The sequence below is a fragment of the Gnatocerus cornutus genome, chromosome 1 (assembly GCF_029298725.1).
Source record: "Gnatocerus cornutus isolate USDA-ARS CGAHR chromosome 1, icGnaCorn1.1, whole genome shotgun sequence".
Classification (NCBI taxonomy): domain Eukaryota; kingdom Metazoa; phylum Arthropoda; class Insecta; order Coleoptera; family Tenebrionidae; genus Gnatocerus; species Gnatocerus cornutus.
Window position 1 is genome coordinate 36879649 of NC_142233.1, and position 9702 is coordinate 36889350.

Here is a 9702-nt window from a genome sequence, read left to right on the forward strand (position 1 = left end):
GATGACGAGACTAGAGTAATTCTGAAAGATACCGTCAAAAGTGACTACATTAATGCCAACTATATCGACGTAAATCCATTTTATTTATTTTTTCACCGTGTATTTTGATGTATTTTAGGGATTTGAAAACCGCAAAGCGTTTATAGCAACTCAAGCTCCGTTAAAGTCAACCCTTGGAGACTTCTGGTGGATGATTTGGCAAGAAAAAGTACACTTAATCATAATGCTTACAGAACTTGTTGAAAGTGGCCTCACTAAGTGTGAACAATACTGGCCCGAAATAAACCAAAAAATTCGCTTCGGAAGAATTCTCATAGAACTTGTTTCAACAAATTTGTTTTCTGATTACACTGAACGAAACTTCAGTGTAAAATGCGACGAAGAAACACGAATTGTTCAACAATTGCAGTACATCACATGGCCCGACCACGGTGTACCTTTGTATCCTCAGAATTTTACACCTTTCATGAAAAGACTTTTACTGGTACCACAACAAGAAGCACCAATTGTGGTTCACTGCAAGTTAGTTTTTCATGTCACGAAAAAACAGAATAAATAAACTTAATCAATTTTAGTGCGGGATGTGGAAGAACTGGAACGTTAATTCTTTGTGATATTATTTTGAGAATGGCAGCTAAAGAAAAAACAATAGACTTCGTCAAAGTGCTGAAGAGAATCAGAGAGCAAAGAATTAATCTTGTCAACAATGTTAATCAGTACGTTTTTGCTCATTTCGTAATTCTCGAATGTCTGTTTGGGATTGATTTTTCAATTCCAATTAATGATTCGTTTCAAAACGAAGTGAACAAAGTTTTACGAAAGATCACTATTAAACCCATGATGGAGCAGTTAGATAAAGTTACGGAACAATTTAAGAAAAGACAGATCAGTTTCAAACCTATTATGAGTAACGAGGATAAAAAGAAAAATCGTTTTTCGGATATTTTGCCTGGTAAGAGAAATTTATAGAACCCAACGTAACAATAATACAAAAATACACGATTAACAATTTTCCAATATCTACTTATTTTTAATTTGCAAGTGTGGCTACAAAACATGATAAACTGAAACTAATCTTGAACTTTATAGGTCATGCTCAACTGTATCTTCCCATGTCCAGCGAGAACAGTTCCAATTACATAAATGCCGTTGTGGTGGACTGCTATCGATGTCCCAAAAAATTCATAGTAACCCAACAACCACTACCAAACACTGTTGACGATTTCTGGTCCTTAATTAAAGAATACGAAGTAAATACTATAGTATCACTCAACGAAATTGAAGAAAATGACGAGGTATCAATAAATGTAAAATGGATTTCAGTTAACGCGATTGTTATAGGACTGTCCAAAATTCTGGATCCCACAAAACTCAACCACCAAACTACAAATCATGGAAGAGACGGAAAATAGAGTGTTTTATTTGACAAAAATCAAAATAGCAAATGATTCAGACGAAAGCCTAGAAAAAACTGTGAATATCCTCAGGATGAGAAATTGGACTAAGGACATGTCGTATCCTCCAAGAACTAATGATTTAATTGTATTTGCCAATGAAATGTTTAAAACTTCTTGGAAAGCTACCAGTCAAATTGTTGTTACGTGCTAGTACGTATCAAAAGCCTTATCCATAGTGGCATACTAGTGAAATAAGACAAATAGAATCATTTTATTAACAAAAAGTCTTAAAATGTTAGGCTTTTTTCTCACTTTTCATTCTAATTTCACAACTAATATTACAGCGATGGTGCTACAGCTTCTGGCCTATTCGTAGCCTTGGCTTATCTTCTCGAAAAGATAAAATACGAACAAGTTTGCGATGTTTTCTCTGCGATAAGAACAGTGAGACAGAATCGTGAACAGTTTGTTCAAGAATGGGTAAGAATAAGCAACGTTACAAAGAAGATTCTAAAACTAATTTTAGGGTCAAATGGAATTTTTATACAAAGCTGCAAAAGCATACATTGAAGAGTTTGAAAATTACGATAATTTTAATTAAATAAAGCTGCTGTTGGCGTACTGAACCACTTCCGTTGGTAAACCTTGTGATTTCTTCACCGCCTCGGTAATTTGTTGTGGGAAGACCAACAACTTAAATAGCTGATATTCTTTTTGTATCCCACTGTTGCCTGTACTTAACATTGAGATAAGTTCCAGGTTCTGCAAGTTAGAGTTGTAGTAATTAATTTAAAATTAGTTGTTTTACCTGTAATTGTTCAAACGCCTTCATTGCGACAGGTCTGTCTGCAATTTGTATGTTGGAATTCGAATTAGCAAACTTCATGTAGCGATTATACACCATTTCAAAATTCATTGGTTGGTTGTCATAGATTTCACAATGATGTTTCATAGAAATGATAAGTGTTAACTCAAGAACACTTAAATCTTGTAAAACTTGGACTACCGCATCTCGCTCAAATTGTAGAATTTGCTGTAAGAATGCTTCATGAGTTAATTTGCAGTTTGATTCATCCAACTGAGAGACCACTACGACCTAAAGTTGCAATTTTATACTTTTATATTCATATTATTATGCAATAAAACTTACCAAAATATTTTTCAAGTTTGTTTCGCTCAGATCCAAATCTACAAGTCTTTGCATCAGCATTTTGAAGTTTTTATCGCTGAGCAAACTGTTGATATTAGTATTCCAATATTTCTTAAATGCTGATGTGATATCTAACTTTTGAAGGTTTGGAATCACAAGAAAATCTTTTAAGCGTTCTAATCTATACTCTAAATTAGTTCTGCTACTGTTCTCATCTTTCCCAGGAAACAGAAAAAACTGGCGGTGCGAAAATCTAGATTTGACTCGTTTTTCGAGGAGTTCTATCACATCTAATCTACCAGTGATGCCTAAAAATACTCTCTTTATAAAAATATCATGAATTGTTTTCACTTACGCACCAAGAACACAAATCGGTGTTTGTGCTGACTGAGAAACATCGAACAAATTGTACAGCAAAGTCTGATTATGATGGGAACAAAACAGATCAAATTCTTCTATAATAAAAATTACGCTCTTAGATGTTCCTTTATCACCAGACTTCAAACAAGCCAGTAAAAACGCCAAATTATCAGCAAAACTTCCGAAAACCTTCCCATCGACTGCATTATCCAAATTCATTTGTGAAGTGATACATTTTAAGGCCAGACGGTCGTCAGTGTGGATCAAACCATGCAAACGGACAAGAACCGCGTCTGATTTAAAATGCGATTGAAGATCTTTGAGGACATTATTGACCAACTAACAAATAAGATTAATCTTAGTAATTAATTCGTTACAACTTACCGTAGTTTTGCCTGATGCACGGGGCCCAATTAGGAGAGCTGAATTAGACTCTCCTGATTCTATGGTGCGATATATTAAATTAAAGATTTGTTGACGTTCTTCTTGGTGTCCCACAAAATCGTTGTTGCTTAAAATCTTCTGTTTGAGAAACTTACGCAAATTACTTATGTTTCTATCTTTGAGGACCATTTTAAATGTGACAACTTGTTGATTTCCTAACCTATACTAAAACGTCAAATTCAAATCGGCACCAAACAACAGGAGTACCAACCCTTAGATAAAGAAGCAAATGTCATTCAATGATGGCGGACGACGACGAACGTGATGTAAAAACAGGACTTAAAGAAAGTTGTACTTTTATCTTCAAAAGGCGCAACTTAAAAAACAAAGGTGCGAGAAAAAGGGACAAATCAACTTCTGAAGAAGGTAAGAATGTTTCATCAGTTCGTTTAGCCATTACCCATATTAAGGCCATTTCATGATTTAAAGGTTATGTTTACTCACTTCAGAAAACAACAGCGATGCAGAATCTGCAGTGAAACGTCCAAATCAACGTAAAAGAAAGGTAAATCCAAACGTCCAAACTTCTAATAAGAAGAAGAAAGAAGCTCAAGATAATCAAAATGATTCAAGCAGTGATGAAGAGCTTATGGTCTCCTACAAATCTAAACGCTCCGCTATGGCACAGGGGCCATCAGATCAAGGAGCCACTGCAATATTGGTAAGTCACAACTCCATATTTTAAATCCATACTGATCAGACTTCTAGGAAATAGAAACAGAGCGTGATAGAGATGCCCAAGCAATTTTCGAAAAAAGGTTAGAAATCAATAAACAACTTGAAGGAAAAGAAGACGACAAAGTCTACCGTGGTATCAACAATTACACTCAGTTCTACAAGCCGAAGGATACAGCCGCTGGTAATGCGAGCTCAGGAATGGTGAGAAAAGGTCCCATAAGAGCCCCAGCAAATTTAAGAGCGACAGTAAGATGGGATTACCAGCCTGACATCTGTAAAGATTACAAAGAAACAGGGTTTTGTGGTTTTGGCGATAGTTGTAAGTTTCTCCACGACCGAAGTGACTACAAACACGGCTGGCAACTAGAAAAAGAATGGGCGGAAGGCAAATATGGAGAAGAAAGCGACGACGATAAAAAATACGAAATTAATTCAGATGAAGAGGACCTGCCTTTCAAATGTTTGATTTGCAGAGAGAGTTTCACTGATCCCATTGTCACAAAGTAATTCATTCATGACCGCTTTTTACAAAACTTCATTATGTTCTTTTTTAGATGTAAACATTACTTTTGTGAAAAATGCGCCCTTGAAAGGTTCAAGAAGTCCGCGCGATGTTTCGCCTGTAACGCGCAAACCAGCGGGGTCTTCAATCCGGCCAGAAAACTCATTGCAAGGCTAAACAATACTGACAAGCCTAAAAAAGAAGATAGTTCAAACTCAGAATCTGACTAAAAACGAGACCTTTGTAAAATGTCATTCAATAAAATGTTAAAGCAAAAACAGGTTTTATTTAAAATTCAACAAACCGATTTATTCCGCGCGATCTTTTGTAGAGAAATAAAACGAGATAGACACCGTAACGTATTTCTTACGGAGGTGCGGTCTCAGGTGAAAGGTAACCCCCAACCAAGTACAATCAGTGATGCCGTCCTTCTTTAGTAAGGCCTTCAACCTCTTGGGGCAAAAAGAGAAAGCTTCAAAACTGCTCTAACTGTAAATTATTGTTGCACGAAATGTAGATCCACCGCTCATTTATTTAAAAGTACTGAGAACGATAACATGGAGTTGGTGAAACATGTTTGTGTGTTTACTGTTTTAGTTTCACTCATGGAGAGTATTAGGACGGTGGCAATGACTGGTAAGCAGAATTTTTTCGGTGATTCAATACCATTCCAAGAGATATAAAAATAAATTTGATACATATATTGGCCGCGCCATTTATTTTGATCGAGAGCAGAACATTTTTAAATATTTATTATTAATTATCAGATAAGAATTTAGCAGTATATATTATTAAAATGACGAACCGGCGTTAAATTCCAGAAGTTAAAATGTTTTTACTTAAACAAATGGAGTCTAAAAATGCTTTGATGAGATTCGTTGACCTTTTAATACTTTTGCCCAACGCTTTACTGAAGCAACCAAAACGGAAATTAGGCATTTTACACAAACCTTTGGAATTTGTGCAAATTACGTTGCTTAAGATTGTCGTACTCATTAATGTGTATTGCATTATGTGGTTAGTTTTCATACTTCTCCTATAAGCAGTGCATTTAAATGAATTAATTTAATTTGTGAGTCATTATTATTGTTTTATCTTATCGTTATCTCCTGTGAGAAATACAAATACGGATAAGGTAGAGCTTCTTACGTAACTAGAAATAGGAAAAAGTCGATCATCGCTTATATTTTGAGACATTTTGAGTAGGTACCATAAATAGTCTCTTTTAAATACGCTTAGGATTTTAAGCACACCCTATTTTTTACTAAAGATACCTAACCATGAGAAAAAAATTCAAACTGTTAAAATCCTATAACTGTTTATTATTTTTAAATTGTATTGTATGGAGGTTCGATTCACATGAAGAAGCAACTTTATTCATTAGTTAATTAATAGTCTTAAAAAGCTGTAGGTATTTTAATGTGGGTAAACTCTGTAACAAACTTTTTAAAATGGTCGCCTTAAGTCGTTAAGTTGCTAAGTTTATTTTGATTTTTTTAAATGAGATCGAGAAGACTTTATTTGTTACATATTATCTTGTCAAATCTGAAATTTAAAAATTTGGGATATGAAAATAGAATGTTTCTTAATTTTGAAATAATAACACAAAAAATATACGATATACCTTTTTGTTTTCATTTTTATAAAATTGATAACGTATTTTATCCAAGCAACTTTAATAACTTTACCAAACGAAATATAAATTTTTAGCTAGGTTTGATAGAAAAACAGGACGTGTAAATCATATATTGTCAGAAATTTTAAACATTAGAATAAACATAAAGACATATTATTTCCTCTATAAATTAGACAAAGCACCGACTCGTATAATCTGTACAAATCACACTAAATTGATTTTCGAAACATTCAACTTCATTGTTCGTGTTCTCCACAGTTTAACAAGTTATGCGTCTATTTCCTGCTAAATATAAGGCAAAAAGCTGGTTTGCACTTTTTAATATCCCATTATCATAATAATATCCTACACGTTTTTTCAAATTTGCTTAAAAAAACTTCCGTTTTATTAACAGAGCGAGAAGATAATTATAATTATTTGCTTTAGATCGACAATTTGGGTTTATTTAAAAAGGAAGCAAGCAGCAATCACAAAACCTTGCAAAAGTGTTTAGAAAAAGTTACCTAAAAGTCTACAATACACGTGTTTTTTATATTTTTTAGATGCTAGTTTTTGAGGCATCACATTAATTAATTTATTCAATCTATTTTTTTTACGTATAATATGTTGTACTTCAAAAAAAATGGATTTTATTTTCCGAATAAACAGTACCCACAGTGTCTAAATTTTCAAAATTTGACACCATAAAGTTTATAACATGCTTTGCAATAAAATTTATCTTTTTTCTTTTTAATAATAATGTTTGTCTGATTGTGAGAGCTTTGAGAAAAAAATTCGGCATTCGAGAACTCCAAAAAATTAATACTCCTATCTAATTTTTATATTAAATATTGTAGGAGTATTTAACTCAATTTACTAATCTAAGTTTCATTCTGTTTGCTTGGTAAATTTCTCCCAACATAAGAAAGCGTCTACATCAATTCCAACAAAGATTTTAATTGAATCAATGATGCATGATTAAATTATCAAATTCAGATTAGAAACTCGCGTCCCTTCGCAGAATTTTTACGCTTTTCTTCCTTAAATCAAGTTATACGCGATTTGTTGTGGTTTGTAAGAAAAAAAATAAAACCAAGTAATTATACAAATGACACCGTGACTCATCTTGCATTGTTATTCACTGAAATTCAATTAGTTTCCGACTTCTTTTCTCAACACTCGGTTGATTTTCTAAAAGTTCACCCTGTCTTTGCTTTAATGCACAAATGATGAAACATCAGGGAAAGACTTCAGAAAAAGATGTCGCTGAAGCGTTAATTCGAGGAAGTAAATGAAGTGGATCCAAATAGTTTTACAAGTGAAGAGTTAACTCAGATTTTACGATTTCAGGTCCAAATCATGGGAAAGTCGTCGTTTGTTATTTGGGCACATGGTCGGTCTACCGCCTGGAAAGAGGAAGTTTTACTATCGAACACATAGACCCAACGTTGTGTACTCACATCATCTATTCTTTTGCAGGGTTAGAAGTTAACACAGATAGTTTAAAAGCCTTAGGTAAAAATAGCGACGTTTCAATGAGTTGTTTCAAATTTTATAATTTTACAGATCCTTTCCAAGATCTAGCAGAGGACTATGGTAAAGACGGGTATCAAAAATTGACAAGACTGAAGCACAGATATCCCCATTTAAAGGTTTGTCTCGCCATAGGAGGTTGGAATGAAGGCTCTGAGAACTATTCTAAGTTAGCAAAGGATCCTTCAAGAAGACAAAGATTTGTTTCCAGTGCTCTCGATTTCGTCAGGTAATTTTCGTAGGTTGTATTTTCTTACTTTTCCCTACTTTCTGTAGAAGAATCGATTCTGTCCACTCATTATGGTCATGTAATCCAGCGGTCTAATGTTTAATAAAAACAGTTGTTATAAACCGTAACAAACTCTCAAGTGAAATTGGATCAATGGTTAAAAGATAGTTGTAGTAGCAAATCTTTAAAAATAAAAGAAAGGAAGAAGAAGTTAGTTGTCACAGTTTGTTATGAAAGAGTCAGTAAGGTGAAACGGAAAGTGGTTTTATCTGCAGGTTGATTATCTTAAAAGTGATTGCAAGAAAAATGCGAATCTTTCATTGTGTTATGCGTCAAATTTGGCAACCTTTTTGTTGTATTTTTTTTTATAATAAAAAATATGAAAAACAAATAAAACATCTTGATGGCAGACATTTCAGTGCTATTGTATTCAGAAATTGATTTATTTTTTGTGATCTTCAATTTAATTGTAAAAACTGATTAAAATATATAAAAACTCAATTTTTTGTTACTTTATTCTTCTATAAAAAGAAGAAAAGAATCTATCTGCCATTAGAAAAATGTTATTAACCGGAATTTCTCACGTGATAAATTTTGCAATGTCACAGTCATTGTGTGGGATTTCTTTCAGCCACAATCAGTAGTTAGATTGTTCAAAAAGTGATTATTCTGTGTCCAATTGTACCATTTTGATTTCAGGAAATACAATTTCGACGGCCTCGATTTGGACTGGGAATTCCCCGCAAAACGTGGCGGTGCCCCTGAAGACAAACTCAACTTCCTTTTATTAGTCAAAGTATGACCAAGCAAATGTTAATAAACCAGCTAACCCATTTTACTTCCAGGAACTCCGAGCCGCGTTCGACAAATACAATCTTCTTTTAACTGCAGCTTTCGGCGCCGGCAAAGACACCATCGATGTCGCTTATGATGTCAAAGGATTATCAGTTTATCTGGATTTTATTCACATGATGTGTTACGATTACCATGGCGCCTGGGACCAGAAAACTGGAGCTAATGCTCCTTTGCGTAGCTCTGATGTCCTCAACGTCGAATTTTCAATCAACTACATGTTGAAGTTGGGTGCTTCTCCTAAGAAATTAGTAATGGGAATTCCGCTGTATGGTCGGACTTTCTTGTTGGCAGATCCACATGATCCCAAGGCAGAACGTAAGCCCAAATTGGGAGCAGTTGCTAGAAACGTAGGATTCCAGGGTCCTCTCACTAGAGAAAATGGTTTCATGGGTTATAACGAGATCTGTTTGGAAGTAAAGAACAAAACCAAAGGGTGGACGAAATACTGGGATAGTGAATCCAGGACTCCTTTTGCGGTTTCTGGGAATAAAGTTATAACGTACGATGATCCCAGATCCATCCGAGAAAAAGTGAAGTTTGCGATGGAGAATGATTTAGCTGGTGTTATGGTGTGGTCTATTGATACCGACGATTTTCATGGAGATTGTGCTGATGTTGGAGACAACGGACACTATGAAAATTTCCCTCTGATGAGGGCAATCAATAAGGCTATTGCTACTTCAATTGAGGAAATAAAGGCTGACAGAGAGAATACAATTATTCATGGTAACGCTGAAAGGACAGGAGGCTCATCAAGTTCGAGTAACAAGAGTACGTTGTTATTGTCGCTTGTCGCGATTTTCTTGTTTTTTGTTATGTAAGCTTGTGATTTTATATTAGTTTAGGATGCTGAAAGGAAGCAAGACATGTACTTGTGTGGAAACATGTAAATAAAAGTTTGGTTTTAACAAGATTTAATTCTCTTTAGGAATAGCGACG

At 34.4% G+C, this 9702-nt stretch overlaps 4 protein-coding genes across 4 annotated transcripts; 3 read left to right on the forward strand and 1 right to left on the reverse strand.

The window, feature by feature from the left end:
- Positions 1–8: 8 nt before the first annotated feature.
- LOC148182228 (receptor-type tyrosine-protein phosphatase T-like) lies at positions 9–2554 on the forward strand. The gene is made up of 7 exons (XM_088034608.1): positions 9–69; positions 119–522; positions 576–952; positions 1090–1295; positions 1342–1607; positions 1742–1877; positions 1924–2554. The coding sequence occupies exons 2-7, from the start codon at positions 191–193 to the stop codon at positions 1996–1998; spliced, it is 1392 nt and encodes a 463-aa protein (XP_087890734.1). The 5' UTR covers positions 9–69; positions 119–190; the 3' UTR covers positions 1999–2554.
- Orc4 (origin recognition complex subunit 4) lies at positions 1652–3542 on the reverse strand. Its single transcript, XM_088034625.1, has 5 exons — positions 3292–3542; positions 2907–3246; positions 2548–2855; positions 2206–2493; positions 1652–2159 (listed from the first exon to the last, which is right to left on the reverse strand). The coding sequence occupies exons 1-5, from the start codon at positions 3478–3480 to the stop codon at positions 1995–1997; spliced, it is 1290 nt and encodes a 429-aa protein (XP_087890751.1). The 5' UTR covers positions 3481–3542; the 3' UTR covers positions 1652–1994.
- Positions 3543–3590: 48 nt separating this feature from the next.
- Positions 3591–4809, forward strand: mdlc (RING finger protein mdlc). The gene is made up of 4 exons (XM_088034632.1): positions 3591–3717; positions 3801–4012; positions 4060–4532; positions 4584–4809. Exons 1-4 carry the CDS (start codon positions 3591–3593, stop codon positions 4759–4761), a joined length of 990 nt encoding a protein of 329 aa, XP_087890758.1. The 3' UTR covers positions 4762–4809.
- A 113-nt stretch (positions 4810–4922) lies between these two features.
- Cht2 (Chitinase 2) lies at positions 4923–9676 on the forward strand. Its single transcript, XM_088034619.1, has 5 exons — positions 4923–5167; positions 7497–7661; positions 7713–7908; positions 8608–8704; positions 8754–9676. Exons 1-5 carry the CDS (start codon positions 5089–5091, stop codon positions 9582–9584), a joined length of 1368 nt encoding a protein of 455 aa, XP_087890745.1. The 5' UTR covers positions 4923–5088; the 3' UTR covers positions 9585–9676.
- Positions 9677–9702: the final 26 nt, after the last annotated feature.

Excerpts from the sequence above, each read along its gene's own strand:
- LOC148182228 (XM_088034608.1), top strand. The coding sequence starts at position 191 with ATGATTTGGCAAGAAAAAGTACACTTAATCATAATGCTTACAGAACTT. Across the intron at positions 523-575 it reads CCAATTGTGGTTCACTGCAA|TGCGGGATGTGGAAGAACTG; the intron begins GTTAGTTTTTCA and ends AATCAATTTTAG. Across the intron at positions 1,296-1,341 it reads AAATTGAAGAAAATGACGAG|GACTGTCCAAAATTCTGGAT; the intron begins GTATCAATAAAT and ends CGATTGTTATAG.
- Orc4 (XM_088034625.1), bottom strand. The coding sequence starts at position 3,480 with ATGGTCCTCAAAGATAGAAACATAAGTAATTTGCGTAAGTTTCTCAAA. Across the intron at positions 3,247-3,291 it reads GTGCATCAGGCAAAACTACG|TTGGTCAATAATGTCCTCAA; the intron begins GTAAGTTGTAAC and ends CTTATTTGTTAG. Across the intron at positions 2,160-2,205 it reads AGGCGTTTGAACAATTACAG|AACCTGGAACTTATCTCAAT; the intron begins GTAAAACAACTA and ends TCTAACTTGCAG.
- mdlc (XM_088034632.1), top strand. The coding sequence starts at position 3,591 with ATGATGGCGGACGACGACGAACGTGATGTAAAAACAGGACTTAAAGAA. Across the intron at positions 3,718-3,800 it reads CAAATCAACTTCTGAAGAAG|AAAACAACAGCGATGCAGAA; the intron begins GTAAGAATGTTT and ends TACTCACTTCAG. Across the intron at positions 4,013-4,059 it reads AAGGAGCCACTGCAATATTG|GAAATAGAAACAGAGCGTGA; the intron begins GTAAGTCACAAC and ends TCAGACTTCTAG.
- Cht2 (XM_088034619.1), top strand. The coding sequence starts at position 5,089 with ATGGAGTTGGTGAAACATGTTTGTGTGTTTACTGTTTTAGTTTCACTC. Across the intron at positions 7,662-7,712 it reads AGATAGTTTAAAAGCCTTAG|ATCCTTTCCAAGATCTAGCA; the intron begins GTAAAAATAGCG and ends ATAATTTTACAG. Across the intron at positions 8,705-8,753 it reads ACTTCCTTTTATTAGTCAAA|GAACTCCGAGCCGCGTTCGA; the intron begins GTATGACCAAGC and ends TTTTACTTCCAG.